Source organism: Saccostrea cucullata, unplaced genomic scaffold (genome assembly GCF_032062105.1).
Source record: "Saccostrea cucullata isolate Sc308-1 unplaced genomic scaffold, CSIRO_AGI_Scuc_v1 ctg176, whole genome shotgun sequence".
In the NCBI taxonomy this organism is placed as follows: Eukaryota; Metazoa; Mollusca; class Bivalvia; order Ostreida; family Ostreidae; genus Saccostrea; species Saccostrea cuccullata.
In genome coordinates, this window is record NW_026939570.1 from 881,946 (window position 1) to 908,558 (window position 26,613).

At 33.2% G+C, this 26,613-nt stretch overlaps 1 protein-coding gene across 7 annotated transcripts in view; it reads left to right on the forward strand.

Moving 5' to 3' along the window:
• Positions 1-26,613, forward strand: part of LOC134253316 (uncharacterized) — a 158,436-nt gene that overhangs the window by 100,175 nt on the left and 31,648 nt on the right. The window contains exons 15-20 of one of the 7 annotated variants that reach the window (XR_009989102.1): positions 1,790-2,942; positions 3,582-4,256; positions 15,578-16,101; positions 16,208-16,425; positions 16,946-18,832; positions 19,862-21,308. Coding sequence is in view for 5 of the 7 variants with exons in the window: in XM_062735843.1 (XP_062591827.1) it covers positions 1,790-2,942; positions 3,582-4,256; positions 15,578-16,101; positions 16,208-16,425; positions 16,946-17,081 (2,706 nt within the window). In the remaining 2 variants the exon portion in view is untranslated. Of the gene's footprint in view, positions 1-1,789; positions 2,943-3,581; positions 4,257-15,577; positions 16,102-16,207; positions 16,426-16,945; positions 19,015-19,861; positions 21,309-26,613 lie in introns of those variants that run through there. The other 6 variants (XR_009989103.1, XM_062735843.1, XM_062735846.1 and 3 more) reach the window with 6 other exon arrangements.

The window sequence follows — 26,613 nt, forward strand, 5'->3', positions numbered from 1 at the left end:
ATCTATAAAACTTACAGAAACTGTTTTACAATTTTTCATTAAACTAATACATTAATTCTAATCATATGTCTCATTAATAATGAACCTTTGGCTTTAGGCCTATGATGAAAAAAAACAAAACAATGAGATAGTCGAGAAAAGGCAAACATAGATTGAGATTATGAAAAATTCTGTAACTTACATGGAAGTATTCTGAGAAAGTTTAAGACACTGAGGGTCAGGTTGGGGCCGATCTTAAAATCTTCTCAACAACCACGGAACTAGATAAGGTAAAAGGTTTGTGAAAGCTTCCCATGAAAGTTTAGATTCATGGACACAGGGGTATAATGAGGGGCAACGATAAAGGATAAAAGATTTTTAATATTTATTTTCAAGAAATGCTGGATTAGAAAAGATGAAACTTAAGTGTACGCTTCCCAAGAAAGTGTAGATTCTCAATTATTCAAATTATGATCATGACTCTTTGGGGTAGGGTTTGGTAACAAAATAAAAGATAAATGTTTTACATTTAAGTACGAGGGCCGTTCAAAAATTACGCGGACTTGTTGCACAGAAAAAATACTTGACAACATAATCGGACAAAATGTCACACACAATATAAAAGAGTCTTTACTTATATGGTCTTCAAAATTTTATATCAAAATGGTGTAAATTGGTATCAATTTTGAGTGATTTATCAGGACATATCACTGAGTCAGGGAACAGCAAAATCTTCAACGTCACAGACATTATAGAAAAAAATTGTGATTGAGCTTTTATTTTTTAAAGATTTTCCCAAGAGTACCTGTACAGTTTGAGTTACCTAATATCTACTCAACATCCAAACACCATTTTTTGTCATGCTTAAAATCTATTAAACAAGTAAAGAATATTCTTTTTTATGATTTAAAACCAAAAACTGGAGGTATTAATGAGATAAAGTGTGATATTGATGACTCAATCACGTTCTTTATGGTCTGGATAAAGGTTTCGTCGATAATCTTCCCATCCTCCCTTATAGCCTTCTTGCAGAGGTCTAACGGTCTAAAATTTCATTTTGCTATTTGTGGACGAATGTCACAAATACCCTAGTTTACTACATGTTTTATTATGCATATTTGGGATCTATGTTGGCGATATCTCGTGCATTACACATGATTTAACAACAGTATAGTGCGCCGTCAATTCAGGAGACGTCATTTTCACGGGAATCGCATCGGAGAAAAAATCACTATATATTCTGTTAGGACTTAAACTATTATGTCAGAAATCTAAATACATAATGATAGAACAATTTAAAAATACATTTGAGAAAATTGTCGAAAAATATCGCGAATTATAGAAAGTTAATGAGTTAAATTTTGGATTTCGCATGCTTTTGCTTAAATTTTTTTGTTGTGCTCCATACCTCTCCATCAGCGATATCAAAATACCGATAATTTTCGTAGAATTTTTTTGAAAAACAGAAATTTTGCCCAAAATTTATTGGAATCTTTTAGATACGTTTTTCTGTGAAATTTCATATTAACTATATGATGTCTGTAAGAGTAAATAATAGCACAGTCCGCGTAATTTTTGAACGACCCTCGTTTGTAAGAAAAATCTATCAATATCTTCTATTTTGTATGGAAGCATTCTCTGGTAGTTAATTCAAATTATGACCCTAATATTAGGAGGGGAAATACATTGAACAGCAGGTCCATATTTTCTCAGATGAGCGTTGTGGCCCATGGGCCTATTGTTGTATAATTGAAGTCTTGTGACATGATGAAACTTGATGATTAATTCTTTTTTAATTTCATGTTTTTAGAATGACTTTCCTATTTTTGAATTTGTCACTGGAGTTGTAATGTGTCAGGAAACAGTATTCGACTTCTCAAAGGAAGAAATTTGTCAGAAAATAGAAGATGCAGGATGCAAAATAGAGAAAGACAGAAACTCTGTATTGCTTATACAAGGGAGCTTATCACAAATTATTGAAGCAAACAGAAAATTATCTGTTAAAGGGAAGAAAGGGGAACATAGCTCATCAGATATGATAAACTATGTTATCAATATCCCTATGAATGAAAGGGATTACAGAGCATTCCTTTACTTTGCAGACCAACACAGCTGGTTTAAAAAAGTAGCTAATGTTATTCAGTATGTTGAAGATGCTTTAGTTTGCACTTTGCCTGCTGATGAAGGCAAATTCACCGAAGAAAAGATGAAAGAGGAATTAAAATATGTACAAATGATGAATTCTGATATCATTATGACAAAGAACAAAGACATTAATATTCAAGAGATAAAAGAAGAAATAAGACAGAAGAAGCCAAATGTCTTTCTTTTACATAGAGAGGATAGCGTTGAAATAATTTGTGAAAGTTATACTGAACTGTTAGAAGTGAAAGGTTTGTTGGATCAGAAATTGTCCGGTAAAGTTAACAGAAGGGCAGGACGTAAGTTTGCAAAGACCGAATCTGCAGAAACAGCTGCAGATAGTGATGTGTATAGGAGAAGATTCAATTCTGAGGAAGGATTTCACACAACATCTAAGTCTGAAAATGACACTAACAGGCTAACAAAGGTTGAGTTGAAGACTCCTGAGGGTTTAGAGATAAAGATATACAAAGAAAGTATTATCCACTTAAATGTGGATTGCATTGTCAATGCTGCAAATGAAAATCTTTGGCACGGAGGAGGAGTTGCTGCTGCGATATCAGATGCGGCAGGCTATGCATTTGATGAAGAAAGCAAGGACTATATAAGAAGGCATGGCCCTATACCAGTAGGTACATGTGTTGAGACATCCGCTGGCAAGCTACCCTATAAGTATGTGATTCACACAGTTGGACCAAGATGGAGTGACTATCCTGACAAAGATCGTTGTCTACGTGATCTCTGTGAGTCTGTAGAGGTCACATTTAGAAAGGCAGATGAGTTGGGGATGAAGTCAATTGCATTACCAGCCATTAGCTCAGGTAAATGTCTAAATATTTGAGTAGAATGTAGAATTTACACTTTTGATTTATTTTTTCAATATCAATAGATTACGAACTTAATATTTACATTAGAATTATAAGACTACTGTATACAGGGAAATTTTTGCCCCTGTTAAATTTTCGCCCCTTTCGCCCTTGTCGGAAGTGGAAGAATTTAAAATGGTACGAATTTAAAGTAAACAGTATAATATCTTAAACAAAAATCTTTCAGGGCGAATTTAAAACAGGGCAAACTTGTTTCCAAATGTGAAAGGGTGAAAACAACCCTGTATACAGTATTAGAGTTGACCTCTAAATAATTATGTATTGTGCAGACAATTGTAAAAGCAAAAATTTTAAATTAAAAAAGCTACTATGATTAGAAGTTGCCAGGTAAAATGGCAAATACCATGGAACAGAAAATTATGAATAAACTGAATAATTTCTATGTTCTGATTGGCTGCAATCCAACATTGTTAAAAGAAATACTATGATATTCATTAAGAAGTATGATATATTAAAATTTTAAACTTTTATTTTTTTTCTTTTCTATTTTTAAATTGTTAACATTAATTGTAAAAATGAATTTTATTATTTATTTCATGTAAGTTAAAAAAGATGGATAAAAAATCCTTTCAGGAATATTTGGTGTCCCTGGAGATAAATGTGTAGAGCAATATTACAAAGCAGTGATAACATTCAGCAGACGTTATCCCTTTCGGAGTCTCAAAGAAATCCACTTTGTTGACAGAGATCCATCCATGGTCAGTGCCATACAAGCAACATTCCAACAAAAAACTTCTTCTTCCTGCTATAGTACTACAGGGTCCTCAGAAGCACCAGGCAGCGGGGAGACATTACCACCAGATGACAAAAAAATGTCATCAACTCATGGAAGCCAATTAAACAAACAGGCATCAACTGCTGATTCCATTATCAAAATATCAGATATGCTTACAATCAAAGTTCATCTGGGAAATATTACAGATGTGACAACAGACATTGTAGTTTGTCCTCAAGATGAATACTGCTCATCAAGAGGCCAAGTTGCCAGAGGAATTTTGAATACGATTCCTTCACAGTCTGAAAGTCCAAGTTGTGGAAGAAAGAAAATTGGTCAAATTTTGATGCAAAACATTTTTGGAAATTCTCCATGGAAGATGATCATTCATGCTGTTACACCAAGATGGAACAAAGATTCAGCAAAAGACCCAGGGAACTTTGAAAGAACATTGAATATAATGATCCAAGAAATTATAAAAAAAGCAGATGAGTTAAAGTACTTTTCCATAGCTGTTCCACTCTTAGGTGCAGGTAAAAAATATACTCTCATTTATATTTCTCTTTTTATTTCGCCAGAATCACTCAGTTGATCTATTGCAATCTGTTTTTATCCTTCAAAATGCATCCTTTTTTTGTTGTAAACTTTTGAACATTTTCATTTTCTTCCTCAGACCGCTGAACTCATTTCAAACAATTTCAGTAAGAAGGTCACCATGACCTAATTCTATTTTTTAGACTTATTTTGAGAATTTCCAATGATAATTGGCTTAGAATTTTAAACTAAAGTCCCCAATTTGTCAACTTAAAGAAGGATCAGCACGACTTACTTTGTGAATTTTGTGGTTTATTTAAAATATTTCTGAATCTTCCTGATTGACAATATCTATTTGGTTTTTGGAGATCAGGTCTTCCAACAATCTGTTGGAATCCCCATGGGTACCAAATGCACTCTGTTATTAGCATACCTATTTTTGTTTTCATATGAAGCAGATTTGTGCAAAATGTTAAGGGTGGAAAGAAAAAAACACTTGATGAGGCCTTCAACTCGACATTTAGATATATCGATGACGTTCTGTCAATTAACAATGGTAATTTCCATTCCTATGTCGATGGTTATATTCTGAGGAGATTGAGATAAAAGATACCACAGAGTCGGACACATCTGTTTCATGCTTGGATATTTTACTTGAAAAAGACGTTAATGGTAATCTTAGAACCAAGGTTTATGATACAAGTGATGAGTTTAACTTTACTATCGTCAACTTCCCTTACTTATGCAGCGAATATACCTTCATCACCTGCATACGGAGTTTATGTATCTCAGTTGATTCGATATGCAAGAGCATGCTCTATGTATGAAGAATTTCTAAAACTAGGTAAATTATTGACAAACAAGTTGATGAAACAAGAATATCAGCAGTCTTGTTTAATGTCATCATTTCGTAAGTTCTATGGTCAATACAATGACCTTGTCAGTAAATACAATTTATCATTGAGTCAAATGCTGTCTGACGTTTTTCATACTTGTTAGTCAATTATTTTTACACTGAATTGACGACGGATTTTTCTGTTATTTTCCGATCATGACGAGGAGCACACGGCGGGTGTGACCGGTCGGCAGGGGATGCTCACTTCTCCATGGCACCTGATCCCACCTCTAATGTTTTGGAGGTCTGTGTTTGCTCTGCTCCTGTTTTGTATTGTTTTATGGACTTTTGATCTTGATCAAATTTTGTCAATAGATGCATCCTTTAAAGTGCAAGCTGTTAGTCAGACAACTTGCTATATAATTAACTTTTGAATTTCCTGACTATTTTAAAAAATATTTTGATGTTAATTGGTTAAGTTTAACACAATTCCTGAATATTTCAAACATTGAGGGGCTTAAGATTTTCATGATTACATGTATTAAACCTTGTCATGTGTTGCATTTTGGAAGTGTTAACAAGAAAGTATTGTACAGTGTCATAGTTGGAATTTAAAGCTTTGTACAATATTTTTTAAAAAAGAATGAGGCTTAGAATCTTCAAACTTTGTCAGTTCATTCATCTGGAGTCCTTGGAATATTTAAACTAAGAAGTAGGTCTCAAGTGTCCCACTCTGAAAGTTTCATGGCTTAATTTATCTGAATATTTAAGATATCAAGGGGCTTAGAATCCTCAAACTTTGTCAGCTGATGCAACTTATGTTCTTAGAGAGTTTCAAGGCTATATCAAAGTATATAGGTTACTAATCGGCTTAAAATGGAAATATTTACATACAGTGTAATTTTCTTCATGAAATCCATTAGAAATCCCTATGTTTAAATTTCACCTTTATTTCCTCGCAATATTAGTTTGCGTTATTTAACTTCGCAACATCACAAACAGCTTTTACGTCTATTAAGCACACCAGTTTTGAAGGGCGCGAAATTCACATGAAAGATTAATGAAATAAACAATTATGAAGAGGGAAAATTAGAGAATGTAAATATAAGCATTGAATTCATATTTTTGGATTTTTGCAGTCCTTTTTTATGAATTTAATTCATTATTACTATTTCTTTGAATTCGTTAAAACGATTTTAAATCTGTGAAAACAAATATGTTGAATTCATGAAAGAGAATTCTTTAATTTGTTTTAACGAATTAAATTCATTTATTACATTCGTTTAAATAATTTCAAATGTTTGTTATTACAAATTTCATTTGTTTAAACAATTTCCAATTTTTAGGTCACCTGAGTAAACACAGGTGACCTATTGCTATCACTTTTCGTCCGTCATCGTACGTCGGTCGTAAATTTTTGAACATTTTTAGCTTCTTCTATGCAACCACTGAATCAATTTCCACCAAATTTGGTACAAAGCATCTATAGCTAAAGGGGAACAAAAATTATGAATTTCATGACCCCTGCCCCCCTGGGGCCTGAGGGGTGGGGCCAAAACCACTAAAATTAATGCAGTCTTTAAAAATCTTCTTTACTCCTGGACATCAAGCAGTCAAACTGTTTGCATGATTGTAATCAGCATTGAGTCCTCTACCAAAATTGAGAAATTCTTGGCTGGCCCCAGGGTCAGGGGTTCTAGTGCTAGGGTGGGGCTAAAACGAGTATATAGTTTTTCATTGAAAATCTTCTTCTCTGCTCCTGGGTAATAAATAAACTAACTAAGTACATAGTTATGATGAGCAAGAGTGCCTCTACCAAAATTGTGAATTTTATGACCCCAGGGTCAGGGGTTCTGGTGTTAGGATGGGGCTCTATTGATTATATATTGAAAATACATGAATTCTTTGAAAATCTTCTCTGCTCCTGGGTTTTAAATAAACTAATTAAGTACATGGTTATGATGACTAAGAGTGCCTCTTCCAGAATTGTGAATTTCAAGGCCCCAGGGTCAGGGGTTCTGGTGTTAGGGTGGGGCTCTATTGATTATATAGTGAAAATACATGTACATGAATTCTTTGAAAATGTTCTTCTCTGCTCCAGGTTATTAAGCAGATGAACTACTTATATAGTTATGATGAGCAAGAGCCCTTCTTCCAGAATTGTGAATTTCAAGGCCCCATGGTCAGGGTACCATAGATGGGGGGGGGGGGGGGGCTACTCTTATATACTGAAAATGAATTGTTTGAAATCTGCTAGTTTGTATTAATCAAATATTTTTGATAAACAAGGGTGCCTTTTCAAAAATTTTGCAATATGTGGACCTCTAAGGATCAGGGGTTTATGTGTGGTAGGGGCACTACTGATTATTGCCAAATATTACTGATTAGTTGAAATGCATTTTTGTTCCCCTACCTTGCCTATGGGTATTAAGTAACCAAACTAAGCAATTATTACGTATATAGTTATGATTAGCAATTATGGCTTTTTCAAAATTGTGAGTGCCATAGCATCTGGCTTAAAATATGAACCAAATTCAATCACTGGAAAGTTGTTGCATGATACTCAGGTGACCTATAAGGCCCATGGGCCTCTTGTTATTATTAAAAATTTAATTTGTTTAATCAAATTCAGCAATTATGGCCTGTAGAAAAATATATATGTATTCGAAATAAATATTTGTCAGATTCGTTAAAACGCATTTTATTCATTATGACAAATCAAAGAATTTGTTTAAATGGATTCAATTCGTTATAACAAGTTGTTGAATCCCTTAACGAGAGTTTTATTTGTATTAACAATTTTTGAATTCGTTATAACGAAATTAATAAATTTGTTATAACAGATTTAATTCATTATAACGAATTCAACGAAATTGTTAAAATGAATTACATTCGTTATAACCGAGTCGAGAATTCGTTATATCGAATTCAAAAATATTTCTTGATAGGTCTTAAATGAGCTTCCATACAGAACACACCTGTGCCAACATTCAATATGTCTGCGTGGCCAGGTGTGTTATAGGTCCAGTGACATCCAAAAATCTTAATTCAATGCTAAAGTCAAAGGTTGTACAATTTCTAAGGGCAATTTTATGCCCATGGCCCTCTTGTGTATGATCTCGGGGCAGGGTTATGTATCAACGGTATTGCCAATATTATCATTATGTAAAAGATCCTCATTTTAATTCTTCTTCAGTATAAATAGGCAATTCCAGACTTTTTCTTATAGAATCAGATTTTTTCTCTTTTTTAGGTCACCTGAGTCACTCAGGTGACCTACTGCCATCCGTGTTTGTCCATCGGCGTCCGTCGTTCATTGTGTGTTAACATTTGAACATTTTCAGCTTCTTCTCTGAAACTGCTAAACCAATTTCAACCAAATTTTGTATACAGCATCTGTGGGTGAAGGGGAACAAAAATTGTGAATTTCATGGTCCCTGCCCCCCTGGGGCCTGAGGGGTGGGGCCAAAACCACTAAAATTAATGCAATCTTTAAAAATCTTCTTCTTTACTCCTGGACATCAAGCAGTCAAACTGTTTGCATGATTGTAATCAGCAATGAGTCCTCTACCAAAATTGTGAAATTCATGGCCCTGGGGTCAGGGGTTCTAGTGCTAGGGCGGGGCTAAATAAGTAGGTAGTGAAAATGCATTATTTCTTTGAAAATCTTCTTCTCTGCTCCTGGGTATTAAATAAACCAACTAAGTACATAGTTATGATGAGCAAGAGTGCCTCTACCAAAATTGTGAATTTTATGGCCCCAGGGTCAGGGGTTCTGGTGTTAAGGCGGGGCTCTATTGATTATAAAGTGAAAATACATGAATTCTTTGAAAATCTTCTTCTCCGCTCCTGGGTATTAAATAAACCAACTAAGTACATAGTTATGATGAGCAAGAGTGCCTCTACCAAAATTATGAATCTTATGGCCCCAGGATCAGGGTTTCTTGTTTTAGGGTGGGGCTCTAATGATTATACAATGTATAGTGAAATGCATGAATTCTTTGAACATCTTATCCTTTGCTCCTGGTTAATATGCTAATGATCTAATAACGTATTTAAGGCCAGGATTTATTTTATTTTCAGTTTTTACAAACCCTCCGATCAAGGTTTTGAATTCTCAGAAAAAATTTCTTTCCGATGTCAAATTTGAGTCGGGATCGAGATTTAAAATTTACGAACTCGCACTTCCGGTTTTACGATGAAACGGCAGGTAAATAAAGCTAGATCTGAGAAGATAGCTTGGTTTAGTGTAAAATTCATCGATATGAGTGCCATTCAAAACGTTTCACCCGTTCAAAGGACAAATAAAATGCTGACGACTTTGTTGCACAATGACATGCTGGTGAGAAAATTATGTATTCGTTTCAAAAGTATCTGTCTGTAAATTATTTTCCTCCCCCAGGTTTTAAACTGCCCGTGGTAGCTATTGCATATTGCCAGCGACATTGTTTAGGTCTCTGTTATAGCTTACAGTCTAAGCATCATTCTTCAGAAAAGGGTTGCTTATGCATCAGATGTAATGAATAAAACTTAGGGAGAAGTTAAGTCCATTTGAGGAAGAAATAAACAATAACCTGAAGAAATAAAAAAAATTCAACTATTAAAAGGCAAGAATATACAAATATATACAGGTATGTAGTATCATTTGTATCAGCCAGAGAAATTATTTCACACTTAATTGAAAAAATGTTCACCCTACTCCTGAATACCCCCTGTCTGTTTTATGATAGGAATTATAATTTTAGGCATCAAGTAAATTTTAGAACAATGTCTACACATTCACCTGGGCCATTTTCAAAAAAAGTCCACTTTTTTGTCTTTTGATCAGAAAAATAGGAAAAAAAATTTTTAGAGTGAAATTTTTTTTTCGTTGGTTAATATACATGGTCATACAGCTTAAAAGTTATTTTATGATCATCTCCCAGGTGTTTTATAAAAAATATTCTATGCATTCCGAGTAAAATTTAACAGTAAAACCATGTCACATTAAAAAAAATTTTATAAAGTGCTTATTTAAATGATAGGGAAAATATTACCATGTGAAGATATGTACAAATTTTGTACCTCATATTAATTGAATTTATTTACAGATTAATTTAATATGATTGTTTTACTTATGCCGCCAACTAAATACTAGTATTGTGCATTTAACATTCATGAAGTGACATGTCCCTCCAGTTTATGTCATTCCTGTTTCCAAAAAGAAAATGTTAAAATAAAAAGTATCTCACTTTTCTATGAACTGTTTTCATGATCCACAATATATCATCATTTTCTGTTGTCTCAAGTTTATGCGCGCCATGATTTGAAAGTGAGTAAAGAATGGGTTCAAAGGTCGATACGTTTGTCTTATTGGTAGAGTATAATTAAAATACGTCCTATCTGTTACCTTCTTAATATGCAAGTACTCTTTAAATTGTTTATTCTGCTAAAACAATTAGATTAACTAAGCTACAAAGAAATTGTTTCAATGTCTCGATGATGCAAAAAGAGTACGTTATACTAAATAACGGGTGATTTATATGAATAACATCCATCCTGTTACTGTCATTTCTGTTACCATTAATATGGTAACAGTAAGGAAAACTGGACTTCATATCTTGAGTTTTAACAATAAAAACAATTACTTTTATTTTTCTAAGTAATATAAGTTTAATAACACATGTTAAAAAACTTCGTAAATCATATTGAAATATGTTAGTGCTTCAAATAGTGCCATTACTACTTAAACATGCACTCTTGTAACATAATGGACAGAATTTGTAACAGGAGGGACTAATTATCCTGGTATTTATATACCGATTTAAGTTTTATCATTTCTTTTTCTTAAAATTATGAAAAATTCTTAGTTTTGCAACATCATAGAGTACCTTTAATAAACAAAAATTAAAGTGATAAATATTTTAATAGCACTTTACAATTAAATTTCGTAACAGGATGGACATAAATGTCTTATATTGTCTCGAATTTGCCAGATTTGACAAAATCATGTTTCTATTTTACATTTATTTCTCTTTTCCTAACCAATAAAGTTAAAAAAAAGTCAATTTTTATTTCAAATGTAGATTTCATTGTCCATCCTGTTACACTGTTTTGTCCATCCTGTTACTGTTTTGTCCTTTCTGTTACCCGAGTCCTTACTGTTACCAGTATATTTTCCTAGTTTAAATTGCTTTGGAAGAGCACCTGTTTAAATAACTTTCTGTAACTGTTTATTCTAATCACAAAAATAATGTACAAGAATGTTTTTTTTCAACTATAGCATATAAATATTCAGCAATAAGGCTTTTCATGAAGAAAAACCCATAGATTTTGCTTCTGTTTGGTATATGGTAGTTTGACATGCTTTTAAACGCTCATATATTAGATGAATGTCAAACATCTTGGCATTCAATGATATTTTTTTCATTTTTTGACGATATACAAAAGATTATTAGATAAAAATTTTGAAATGGACTTTTACAGCTCTTTTTATGAAAGTAACAGGAAGGACATTAAAATCTAAATGACTAAGATAAAATGTCAATATTTTTTAAAAGAAATATTTTTCTTTTATGCAATGCAGTGGATTTTAGGAGTTTATTACTATATTATTCAAATAAAGTTGAAAAAGTCATAGTAAAACCACTTTCATTTTTCAAAAATATGTCATTTAAAAAGTGGACATTTTTTGAAAATGACCCACCTAACACATATTAAAAAAATGAAGATATATTGAAAGACTTTTAATGAATTAATTTTTTAAAATATATTTTGATCAACATCACAAAATTTATATAACTGGCCCAAGCTGGCAGATGATGAAATAAGCAATTAAATGTTCTACTTTCCTATTTGTAAGCATTATGTGTCCAGTGGTAAGGAGCCTATTAGGATAGCATAAAAAAGAATATACAAATGTTAATAATTGATTTATCAAAAAATTTTTTAGCTCACCTGAGCCGAAGGCTCAAGTGAGCTTTTCTGATCACATTTTGTCCGGCGTCCGTCTGTCCGTCCGTCTGTCTGTCTGTCTGTCCGTAAACTTTTCACATTTTCGACTTCTTCTCAAGAACCGCTGGGCCAATTTCAACCAAACTTGCCACAAAGCATCCTTGGGTGAAGGGGATTCAAGTTTGTTCAAATAAAGGGCCATGCCCTTATTCAAGGGGAGATAATTGAGAATTAGTGAAAATTTGGTGGTATGTTTTGAAAATCTTTTTCTTAAGAACCACTGTGCCAGGAAAGTTGAAACTTATGGGGAAACATCCTCAGGTAGTGTAGATTCAAGTTTGTTCAAATCATGTCCCCCGGGGGTAGGGCGGGGCCACAATGGCCGACCAAAGTTTTATATAGAAATATATAGGAAAATTCTTTAAAAATCTTCTTCTCAAGAACAGCAGAGCCATAATTGCTCATATTTATATGGAAGCATCCTCAGGTAGTGTAGATTCAAGTTTGTTCAAATCATGTCCCTCGGGGGTAGGGCGGGGCCACAATGGCCGACCAAAGTTTTATATAGAAATATATAGGAAAATTCTTTAAAAATCTTCTTCTCAAGAACAGCAGAGCCATAATTGCTCATATTTATATGGAAGCATCCCCAGGTAGTGTAGATTCAAGTTTGTTCAAATCATGACCCCCGGGGGTAGGGCGGGGCCACAATGGCCAACCAAAGTTTTATATAGAAATATATAGGAAAATTCTTTAAAAATCTTCATCTCAAGAATAGCAAAGCCATAATTGCTCATATTTATATGGAAGCATCCTCAGGTAGTGTAGATTCAAGTTTGTTCAAATCATGACCCCCGGGGGTAGGGCGGGGCCAAACTTTTGGATTCAAACTTTTCAATAGTAAACCAATTACTACTTTTTCCTAGCCACAATGCTCGGGTGAGTGATGTGGCCCATGGGCCTCTTGTTTTATTTCCTTCTCCTTCGGGACTTTTTTATTCTCATGTTCATTACTAAACCTAAACATAAAAAAATGCTGGCCTTATAATGAAGAAAGGGGCCTTTTTCAAAAATAGATAATTTCAGGGCCGCTGGGTCAGGGGTACCAGGGGGTTAATTGGACTAAAAATAAATTAGTGCTTTGAAATCTGCCCTTTGATAAGCAATCTTTCAAAATTTGTGAATTTCATGGCTTTTGGATTAAAACACGAACCAAATACAATCGCTGGAAAGTTGTTACATAATACTCAGGTGACCTATAAGGCCCGTGGGCCTCTTGTTTACCATAGTTTTTATAAGTGAAGTTCTTAGTCCGGGGCAGGGTTCTGTTCTAATGATATGGCCAAGATGGTCCTAAAATGAAAAAAAAAATGATTTTAATTTTTAGCTCACCTCGACGAAGTCGAGATGAGCTTATGCTATACCCCCTATAGCTATCTGACCTACATTTTCTAGATGAGTGACCAGGTTAAAGTTTTTGGAGCAGGTTAAAGTTTTTGGAGCAGGTCCATTCCCTAATAACTATAACCCTACCTAAGCCAAACTTGCATAGGTGATGCATCTAAGGATGGACATTACCAGACTTGCTTCAGATGCTGGATCTGACCTTCATTTTCTAGATGAGTGACCAGATTAAAGTTTTAGGAGCAGGTTAAAGTTTTTTGAGCAGGTCCATTCCCAGGGAACTATAAGCCCTACCCGGACCAAACTTGCATGGATGATGCATCTAGGGATGTACACAACCAGACTTGCTTCAGATGCTGGATCTGACCTACATTTTCCAGATTAGTGACCAGGTTAAAGTTTTTGGAGCAGGTCTATTCCCAAGGAACTATAAGCCCTACCTGGACCAAACTTGCATGGATGATGCATCTAGGAAAGGACACTACAAAACTTGCTTCAGATGCTGGATGACCTACATTTTCATTCCCAAGTAACTATAAGCCCTACCTGAACCAAACTTGCATGGATGATGCATCTAGGGATGTACACTACCAGACTTGCTTCAGATGCTGGATCTGACCTACATTTTCATTCCCAAGTAACTATAAGCCCTATTTGGACCAAAATTGCATGGATGATGCATCTAGGGATGGACACTACCAGACTTGCTGCGGATGCTGGATCTGATCTACATTTTCATTCCCAAGTAACTATAAGCCTTTACCTGAACCAAACTTGCATTGATGATGTATCTAGGGATGGACACTACCAGACTTGCTTCGGGTGCTGAATCTGACCTACATTTTTATTCCCAAGTATCTATAAGCCCTAGCTAAACCAAACTTGCATGGATGATGTATCTAGGGATGGACACTACCAGACTTGTTTCATATGCTGGATCTGACCTACATTTTCATTCCCAAGTAAATAAAAGCCCTAGCTAAACCAAACCTTCATGGACGATGTATCTAGGGATGGACACTACCAGACTTACATCAGATGCTGGATCTGACCTACATTTTCATTCCCAAGTAACTATAAGCCCTAGCTAAACCAAACCTGCATGGACGATGCATCTAAGGATGGACACTATCAGACTAGTTTCGGATGCTGGATCTGACCTAACATTTCCATACAAGAGACCAGGTTAAAGTTTTGGGAACAGATCAATTAGAATGAACTTGAAGTCATTGATATCTGCAGTATTAACAGTTATGAATATTTGTTTACACTATACATGTTTTTCACGCTACACGCGTAGAAATGTGTATATGCCATGTAAGGGGTTAAACACAACTTGCAAGAATATTGTTGTTGGGATGAATACTAAATATTAAGAAAATATGATGTGAGATTTGCATTACTTAAACTGATAACATTCGTCGAGGTGAGCTTCGTAATCTTTGATTACCTTTGTTTCTCTCTCTCTCTATATATATATATTTAAGAAATAAGGTATTTTTTGAGTGTTATTGAGATGTAAAACGGGTTTGTCACGTGATCAAATCCCATAAAGCCCGAAGGGCTTTATGGAAGATTTGATCATGTGTCAACACGTTTTACATCCCAATAAAACTCAAAAAATGAAACCTTATTACTTATATTTACATTTGTGACTTATTCATACTTTAAATTTGCCTGATTGTGACTTTTAACATGTGAAATGCATTATTTTTCAAACCCAACGGCATGTATGTAATCCACTAAACGCGCGTCGACCCTTCATGGCGTCACTGATAAATTACGTCGAACGTTTATCCATACGAACATCTATGACCTCTTGACCCCGTACCTGTATTTATACAGTTATAAAAACGCTTGCTTTCAGTAGTGTTATATAAAGGAAAACATTTGCAAATGTAAATATATACATGTATATACTTATGACTATGTCTTTATTACATGTATGCAAAGTTTATGGAAGGTAATGGTGGTAGATAATACAAAGAATATAATAATAATATAGATGATAGTATATAGATGCTAATGGTATAGATAATGTCACCAATTAAATATGATGAAGAAAATCGTGCTAAAAATGCAATGAATGCATAAGGCATTGTTTTTTGGGTTGACCTTTTAAAATTAAATATGCTGTTTATTTCAAAGGGGTAGATGATTACCAAACACCTATGGAAACATGTGCTCGGAACCTTTTCAAGGCTGTAAAAGCAACACGCTCTTCACTGATTTATCTCAAAGAAATCTGCCTTGTTGTGAAAGAAGAGGCTGCCGAGAAAGCATACCTGGATGCATTTGAAGAAGGAGGTTTTCAAGTTATACCCAAATCTTTCTCTGAGGCATCCGAACCAGGGAGCAAAACAGATTGGGGCAAAACAATAAAACCTTCAGACTTGCCGCAAGAACAGGAGAACTGCTGTGTGTGTATGGATACACCCACAAATCCAAAACGATTGGGAAAATGTGGCCACATCTTCTGCAAAGAATGTATTGAGCAGTATTTTCAGTACAAGCCAGTCTGTCCTAGTTGTGGTCAGATTTATGGGAAAATGAAGGGGGATCAACCTCCAGGGACAATATTAATGAGAAAAACTTACCAAAGATTAGAGGGTTTCAATGATTGCAGTAGCTGTATTATTGTGACATACACATTTCAAGATGGATCTCAGGGGGTGAGGTTCTTTGTATCTAAACTTTATCTGATATTTGTCAATTAACTTCACTTTTTATTAAAGATTGAGAAATGATATTTGGGAAGTAAAATATTAATATTTACAGCCTGATCACCCAACCCCTGGTAAGAGGTATAAAGGAATAAGTCGCTCTGGTTATCTCCCTAACAATGAGAGAGGACGTCTGATAGCTAAGTTGCTAAATATAGCATTCAGCAGACAACTAGTCTTTACCATTGGTCGCTCTAGAACTACAGGTCACGATGGTGTTATTACTTGGAATGATATACACCATAAAACTAGAGTTGATGGGGGACCTCAAAAGTATGTAGTTTTTGTTTTGAAAATGCAACACAATAACTTCTACACATATTCAATAATTTTCCATGATAATGAAAAAAGAGAAAAGAAATTCTTAACTTTAAAATCTAGTAATGATTAATTAGACATTCTTTAAAATAGTGTTTGTTTGCCTTTTCTCGACTCAGGATGAAAATAATGGGTCAGTAAGTAGATGGAAAAATCTTCTCCAGGAAATAATAGGAGTAAAACAAGAAAAATATATTGGGTTCTGGAATGTAAAAGAAGTTTTGAGTCCATATTAGCCAGTCAGTCAGAAGAGAGCAAACAATTTTTTAAGATAGCCTTTATAATTCTGATATCAGAGTTCAGATATATTTTGATTTTTACAAATAAAGAAAATGTGTGCTGTCACTGCCAAATGCCAATATGAAACATAATTCAAGTTTGATGTTGTTATAGATATTTATTTCAAACACGTAAAACTTCTAAATATGCCTACATTTTACAGAAATGAGATTCCTTTCATTAATTTTTTTTACAGATTTGGTTATCCAGACAGTACCTACCTTGATCGAGTGTTGGAAGAATTGGCAGCAAAGGGAGTGACTCCAGAGTCAGCTGATGATCCAGAGGAATACAAAGAATATTCCAACTTTGTCAAATACTACAGCAGATAAACAGATTAACACGTATTTGAAAAAAGAATAGTCAAGACTGATCATTATAGTTTTTTAGAATATTACTTGTCATTTCTCAGAAAATTATTTATTTTTACATAGTAGATGAGTGTGATCACTATGAGTTGATTATTTGTTGAAGGAACATGTAAATGGGTTTGTATATCGTATATTAATAGTTCACTTTGTTGTAGAAAATAGTACAGGCTTTAATTACAATTTTCCCATTATATTACTTTACACTTGGATATTTTTCAGTGTGATTAACATGTATTTTATGAGAAAATTATTATTAATACTCTGCAATATGCATAAATTTGTGATCGTGGAGTTTGAATGGGAATCAATATAATCAAAGATCCTTCGATCTGCTTCAATAGATGTAAATTTCTTGACATAGACATGAGCTTGATATATTCCAGAAGAGTCAATGCTTAATTCAGCTGGCACACCACTATTACTTATTGGTATTCAACTACTGGTAAAAAGTGGAATCTGAAATAATGCTGAATGATTTTTTTTAAAAGATGATTTTAGCATCTGTATGTTAATTATTTGTATCCTTGATTGTATAATATCAGTTCTGCAGAGTTTTGATGATAACATATATAGTGTGATTTTAATATTATTATATTATATTTAGTTTGGATTTGTCCCATTTTTAACTATTATTCTGTTAAATATCAAAAGGTTTTCTTTACAAAAAATATTGAATTATCCTATAACTATAGCTTTCTGGTTTATGGTCAGTCACATTTTTTGATGTAGAAAGATTATTCAGTTCATTTAGATTAATTAAAGTTGTCTGGCCACCTCCCTTATTGATTTTTTTGTGAAATATAATGTTTGAATAGATAAAAAATAATCTTGTAAGACTTCTGATTGGCCATATAAATTCATAGAATATTTCAAAGAGAATAGTACAGTAACTGTTTTTCCCATGATGTACATGGATACACTTGAAATGTTTTGTTGTGTTACACCAACTTTTCTTTACAACCAAAATAAATAAATTTAAAAAATGATAAACAAGAGAAAAAGGAATTAATAAAGAAAAGAGAGATTGAATTAAAATATATGAGGGGCGATTGACAAGTCCTGTTCAATTTCATATTAACTATTTCTCAAAAATGGCTGAGCATGATACCATTGAAAAGTGCTGGAAAATTTGCACTCATTTTAACTTTTTTCTCCTTTTCATGACGTGATAACTCAGAAAATGCCCTCCAAATGGTGAATGATTTCTGTGAATTTTATTAGATGGAAAAGTGCTGTTAAACACTACTAATCTGGCTAGAACTGATCATGAACAGATGATTTATTTTCTTAATGTCACCGACAAGATTATTTTCAACATTTTTGAGAACATACCATTTCTAAACTCTAAAGGCTCAACCCCTCAACTATTGTCGTAAATCCTATTCCGTGGGGGTTGGGTGGAGTAGGTTCCAAATTTTTCAGTACTTCTGTACCTTATTTTTTACTTAAAATAAAATATTTTTTGTATCAGGCTTAGTGAAATAGTAAACATGTGAATTTATATCTTTATTTGAATGTCTTCTACTTCAAATATTTTTGTAATGAATTAGGAATGAAATTTGCCTTTGTATACTTATTATCAAGACAGTGTAAAATTTCAACATTGGTCTTTAAAAAAAATGTTTTAAAGAAATTGAACAAAAATTTCTGATGTTATCTACAATATTCATTTCAGATCTTGTTTTGCAGAATATTATGTCAAGCTTTATGGTGTAGGTATTATTTTATAAAGTAATTTATTTATCGCTCAGGATAAACATCCTATGGCATATTACAAATTGTACAATAATATTTACAGAGGAAATTAAGGAAAGCCCACACTTTTACGGATCCGCTTCTAATTTTACACATCAATATAGAATTCTGATTTTCACTTGTCTATTGATATAAAATCTTTTTGGGTGATTGAAATAATTTAGCAAGTATACATTTGTTTATTATAGTGTTATTGTGCATACAAAACATATATCATTTATGGAAATCAACACTTTGCACTCTGTCCATAAGATCTTTACGTCATTTGGTACATACACAGACACAGAATTCTTAATTGCTTTTAAAAATCTAAATCTTTTTAATTTTCTTTTGAAAAAACTAACCTTAGATCTATTTTTTGTGATTAAGAGCCTATACCATCCATTTAATTTTTATTTTTTTAAAATTTTGCAATGAATAATTTAAAATAATTGATATTCCAAAAATTGGGGTATACGTCTTCAAAAGACTGTTTTGTTAAAATTTTCTGGTCAACCATAATAAATTAGATGTTTTTGTTAACATATTAGATATAATTCTTAATAGATTTGAAGAAAAAATGGCATCTAAACAGTTTGGATTTCGAGAATTATAAAAAATAAAGATATTTTGAGATTTTTTTCTGAATGACATGGACAGATTCAACATCAATTTGTTAATGTTTTGCAGTAAAGATTTCAAATATTCTCTCGGAAAATGAATATATTTGATCTTCATAAGTTTTAACATAAATTTGATGTGATTTGGTACATAACTATAAGACAAACATGTTATCACACTTTTTTGTGTTCAAATTTGGCTGTTGAGTTTTTAGAGGTATGTGCGCTTAGACATGTTGTATGAAAATTAACCGGCAAAGATATGTCTTTTATAGGTGTTTTAGTTAGTTTAAGACTTATTCAAGGTATTCAAATTGAAAAATTATCAGTTTGACAGAAAATTCTGAAAGTACGGACCTACCTTAAGTTATAAGAAAGTTTACATAGGAAATTATTATTAAGTTCCAATTGACTATTGGGAATTCAACTTTTTGCCCTATTTGGATTTGTAAAAGTAATTGACTGTAAAAAAAAGAAGACATGTCTGAGACAAAGAAGTTGGGGGGATAAGGTGGACGAAGTGTCTTTAGTGCGACAGATAAAAAGTGAAAAATTAAATCTCAATTATATCCACATTTATTTGATATTTCATCTAATGTTAAAGTATACTTAATGTTAAATCTGTACAATTTACAAAAATCTCATAAACACTTAAAAAGATTTGCCTATGAAAAAGCATACACACACTAAAAAGATCAGAAACGATCATTTTCCCATTCTTTAATTTTGTTTATATGAATGGGAATTCCTCCCTATTTTTGAAAGATAATCCTAAAAGTTTGCAATAAAATATACATTTTTTAGTTTACAAAAACATGGAGCGACGTCCCACTATACTTTAAAGGTACACTTATGGCACAAGATTCGCATCTTTCTGAAAAATATTTCAATTCCATTAAGTCAAGGGTTATATCACAAATATGATTTAAATGCCCGAAAGCATTTTGAGTAATGTAGTATAGTGGTTAGTGCATTAGTCTCAAAGCAGTATGAATGATACTTCAGATTTTTATTGCTAGGGGTTCGAATTCCACGAAAACCATCTAATATTTTTATGAAAGAAAAATTTTTTTTGTGATTTTCTTTTCTCTCAAGAAAAAGTTTTTTTCTCTCATAATTTCATAAATTTCAATAATGAGAAGTTGATTTGAGGTCTTTCCACTCTCACAATTTAATGGTTAAAAGTACAAAAATTGAATTTATTTCCATTTAATAAAGTTAAAATTTACCAATTATTTCCAAATACCGTATGTATATGTCGTATCATAAATATTATGTAAAAACTTATTCAAATGCATAATTATGATGCTGAAAGTTGCTAAATACTTGGTACTTATAAGATACTTTTGAATTGTGAATATCAGGGAAACTATTTCACATTAAAGTACAATGAAGAAAATGCATGAATGAAGATACCTGAGAAAGAATTATTGCCCTTGTCTACATTTTTATCAAGATTGAATAATTAAAGGAAATATGCATTTTTTAAATTCTTTTACTTAACAATATTTATCATTACACCTATGGAAAATCATTCTTCCAAAATATATTGTTCTATTGGGTATGAATTTAATATAATCAAAGTTTTTTTTTTTTTTATAAAAATATCATTACATTATCATTACACCTATGGAAAATCATTCTTCCAAAATATATTGTTCTATTGGGTATGAATTTAATATAATCAAAGTTTATTTTAAATAAAAACCTATGTCATAAAAGGAGGGTGGAATTACCTTAAATACTCAATTCATATACATGTATTGAATATGATATCTTAATATCTGTCGCTATAGGCATTCTGCCGCCTTTTCCCCTTATCATCTTTGAAAAAGTTTTTTTTCACATTATGATCTATGAAAACTGTAAACAATTTTTGCTTTATGCGAAAAATATTCTTGATTGTGCGATTTTTTAATCCGTGAATATTTCCCATTTCAAAAAAGAAAATATACCGTAGAATCCCCATTAACCACCCTGTCCCTGTAAGCGCCCCTCTAGATCTTTTTTAAGTGTAAGGAAATAAGGGCCCCCTTTACAGTAATTAAAATCATCTAGAATTGTATCAAAATTTGAAGAAAGTGACAATGAAACTTATCTACTATCAAATTTCAGTGGAAAATGAATCATTTAGCATAATTTGGGTCAATTATCTTCACTTAAAGTAAAGTTAGACATTATTTTAGTGGTTCTTAGAATTTATTGTTTTTGTCAAAAGATTTTTGAAGTTAAAATATGACATTAAAGTACATTGTATAAGAAAGGGAATACCAAAATAACACGTTTCTAAGCACTCGGGGCGGTTGATAGGGATTATACGGTATATATAAATTTCATCATATGTTTATGCAGAATGTTTCTCACAACGAGAATAATTAAATTTTAAAATAGCTTTAGTGGTCACAGGTTTGCAATCATTTAAACCACATATTTGTTAAATTTTGTGAACTTAATTATTTATATTTCTTTGAAGAGATAATAAGCTTCCATTCATTTATCATTTGAAAACCTAAAGTCGTTGAGTTCCTATCTATTTCGATGATTTTTGTTTTCAATTTATATGCTTTAATGCTGTATATTTTAAAGCATATACCTCTTTGATGATTTGCAAATAAAGATTTGTTTGGAATTAGTTATTTTTATGTTTAAAAGGAATTTATTGTATATGCATGTGAAGGAAAATTCTTGCAAAAGCTCTCCTGTGCGTTTGAATTGATAATAGAACAACAGAATTCATAGTGTTAATTGTACATTTAAATATTTGTAAAGACTAAATATTTATGATGGATGTTGATTTGCTTCCTATTCAGGTGAACTATATCAAAAGTAAATTAAAGGAGAATTTCTGATAAAAATTTGTTCATTGCCAAAGCCTGGTCAAGTAAACTTTCCATCATTACTTTTTATCTCACCTGAGCTGAAAGCTCAAGTGAGCTTTTCTGATCACATTTTGTCCGGGAAACATCCTCAGGTAGTGTAGATTCAAGTTTGTTCAAATCATTACCCCCGGGGGTAGGGTGGGGCCAAAATAACCGACCTAAGTTTAACATAGAAATATATAGGAAAATTCTTTAAAAATCTTCTACTCAAGAATTGCGAAGCAATAATTGATCCTATTCATATGGAAGCATCCTCAGGTAGTGTAGGTTCAAGTTTGTTCAATCATGACCCCCGGGGGTAGGGCGGGGCCAAAATGGCCGACCAAAGTTTTACATAGAAATATATAGGAAAATTCTTTAAACATCTTCTTCTCAAGAATGACAAAGCCATAATTTATCATATTTATATGGAAGCATGCTCAAGTACTGTAGATTCAAATTTGTTCAAATCATGACCCCGAGGGGTAGGGCGGGGCCAAAATGGCCGACCAAAGTTTTTAAAGAGATATATATAGGAAAATTCTTTAAAAATCATTTTCTAAAAAATAGCAAATCCATGATTGGTCATGGGACTACTTTAGGATTTAAACTTTACAATAAATAGCCATTTTCTACTTTTTCCTACCCTTAGTGCTCAGGTGAGCGATTTGGCCCATGGGCCTCTTGTTTCAGCTCACCTGAGCCGAAGGCTCAAGTGAGCTTTGCTGATCACATTTTGTTCATAGTCCGTCCGTCTGTCTGTAAACTTTTCGCATTTCAATTTCTTCTCAAGAACCACTGGGCCAATTTTAAGCAAACTAGGTACAAAGCATCCTTTGGGGATGGGAAGTTTAAATTGTTAAAATAAAGGGCCATGTCCCCTTCCAAGGAGAGATAATCAAGAAAGACAAAAATAGGGTGGGATCATTAAAAAATCTTCTTCTCAAGAACCACTGGGCCAGGAAAGCTGAAACTTATGTGGAAGCATTATGGGTTAGTGTAGATTCTAAATTGTAAAAATCATGACCCCCGGGGGTAGGGCGGGGCCACAATAGGAAATCCAAGTTTTACATAGAAATATATAGAACAAATCTTTAAAAATCTTCTTCTCAAGAACCACTGGGACAGGAAGGCTGAAACTTATGTAGAAGCATCCTGGGATAGTTTAGATTCTAAATTGTAAAAATCATGACCCCCGGTGGTAAGGCGGAACCACAATAGGAAGTCCAAGTTTTACATAGAAATATATAGGAAAAATCTTTAAAAATCTTCTGCCCAAGAACCAGTGGGCCAGTAAAGATGAAAATAATATGGACGCATTCTGGGGGTAGTGAAGAATCTAAATTGTAAAAATCATGAACCCTGGGGGGTAGGGCGGGGCCACAATAGGAATTCCAAGTTTTACATAGAAATATATAGGAAAAATTATTAAAAATCTTCTTCTCAAGAACCAGTGGGCCAGTAAAGCTGAAAATAATATGGAAGCATCCTGGGGTAGTGTAAAATCTTAATTGTTCAAATCCTGACCCCCGGGGTAGGGCGGGGACTCAAGGAAATCCACGTTTTACATAGAAGTACATAGGAATAATTTTTAAAAATCTTCTTCTTAAGAACCAGTGGGCCAGGATAGCTGAAACATATGTGAAATCATCCTGGGGTAGTGTAGATTTAAAATTGGTAAAATCATGACCCCTGGGGTAGGGCGGGACCACAATAGGGAATCCGATTTTTATACAGAAATATATAGGAAATATCTTCTTCTCAAGAACCAGTGGGCCAGGAAAGCTGAAACTTAGGTGGAAGCATCCTAGGGTAGTGTAGATTCTAAATTGTAAAAATCAAGACGGGGGTGGGGGGGTGGGGGGAGGAGGGGCCACAATAAATATAAGAAGAGGGGAATTCCGGTAAAGAACTGCATCACAAAAGTTACTCAGGTGAGCGATGTGGCCCATGGGCCCCTTGTTTTTTAGAACAAATGGATCAGTTTAATCTTTTATGGGAGAGCGTATCCATACATGTAGGTGAAGAGAATTCGTAGTAGAAATTCAGGTTCAAATCATACCCCCTGGAATTATGTATAAGGGGTTCCTTCCACCGATCCCAGGCGTAGTCGTATGTTATGAATTTAATAGATACAGCTGTAATTAAAATTCCCACCAATCTTTCATTTTCTATATGATAAACGTGATGACTTTAACTTTTCTATCATCAACTTCCCTTACTTATGCAGCAATATACCTTCATCACCTGCATATGGAGTATATACATCTCAGTTGATTCGATACGCAAGAGCATGCTCTACGTATGAACAATTTCTAAAACGAGGTAAATTATTGACAAGCAAGTTGATGAAACAAGAATATCAGCAGTCTCGTTTAAAGTCATCATTTCGTAAGTTATTTTGTCGATACAATGACCTTGTCAGCAAACACAATTTATCATCGAGTCAAATTCTGACTGACTTTTTTTCATACTGATTGTTAGTCCACTATTTATACACTGAATTGACGACAGATTTTTTCATTATTTCCCGATCAAGACAAGGAGCACACAGCGGGTGTGACAGGTCGGCAGGGGATGCTCACTCCTCCATGGCACCTGAACCCGCCTTTGTTATTTGGAATGTCTGTGTTTGCTCCTCTCCCATTCTGTAATGTTTGATGCAAATTTTTAAGTCGAATACTGTTCGTTATGTAAAGTTATAGGCCAAAAACTATCCATTATGGTAGAAGAAAGAACTGTTAGAGGGCTGTTAGGCCCGAAAATAGTTCTTTTTTCTCACAGAATGGACAGTTTGAGGCCTATAACCTACTTAAAATATTTACCCTATTGTGTTCATAATGTACTCTTTTAGAACTTTTTCACATCCATTGTATTAAAGGCAGAGATTTTAAGCACTGCCTTCAAAAATACCTGGTCTGGGTAGCCCTATCGATCAAGTGCATGAAGGTCCATCATTGGAGGCTGGAACTTGATTGACAGTTACTTACTGGTCCCTGTGTATACCCTGTACACTTTGTTTGGGACTCGTGGTGACCGTCTAATTAACAGTTGATCCTTTGATGTTCACTGAACATGGTATACTTAAACTGTATTACTATGAAAATTTTTAGATTGATAATATATGAATTAAATATACCTTAAGTATTTGAAAAGATTATAATGTAAAATTCATTTCAAAATAAATTAACCTTTGGTACATAAAAAAAATATTTTCAAATGAAATTCCGATACGAATTTTAATATGCTAAATGGTAAAACCTTAAAGTGGAAATATTATTGATATAAAATTCAAAGCAGCACTGTGTGAAGTAATTAAATTTAAATTTAATGTATCCAATCATGGGTCACTCAGATAAAAAATTTACAAGCAATCTTTTTTTAGCGTGTTTCATGGTGACAAAGCCTTATTAAGGTTAGGATAAACCTCTAGTAGATAATTATTTAGTGAAATATGTAGGAAACACGGCTCCATTTTCATTTAATTAATAGATGGTATCTTAGGGATGAATTAATGAAGTTTTATTTGGTTGTTACAAGACTTCTCATCTAAAAATAATCTTTGTTTTAATTAATATTTGAATTTATAGTATGATAATAATAATTTTTAATGGGTAGGGGTGTTTTCAAACAGTCAAAAAAAAATCAATATATAATTGAAAAACCTTTTTACTACTAATTTTAAAAAATTGTCTCAAAATCCCCAACACAGGTAGATTTTGGCATCTGGGTATTTCACTGTGTATTAAATCACTTCCTGTGTATAGGGACCAGGAGAGAGATGAGCACAGGTAGACTGCTAGCCCCAAGGCATTCACACCTGTATAGAATAAGCCCCTCCCTCACCTGGAATTTACCACCCGGTAAAAAATCTCTGTCTTTGAGGGAGGGGCTTATTTTGTACAGGTGTGAATGCCTTGGGGGCTAGCAGTCTACCTCTGGTCATCTGTCTCTTAATCCCTATACACAGGAAGTGATTCAATACACAGTGAAATACCCCAAGTGTCAATCTAACTAACTTTACCTGTGTTGGGGATTTTGAGACAATTTTAAAATTAGTAGTAAAAGGGTTTTTCAATTATATGACTTTTTGAAAACACCCCTAACCATTTAAAAAAATATGATATAATACAATAAATTCAAATATTAAAACAGTGATTAATTTAGATTTGAGTGTATGTGTTAATTAAAAAAAAAATCCTGTAACAACCCAATTTGACTTTTGAAATTTATTCATCCACAGAATTCTCTCTATTAATTAAATAAAAAAAGTTGTGTTAA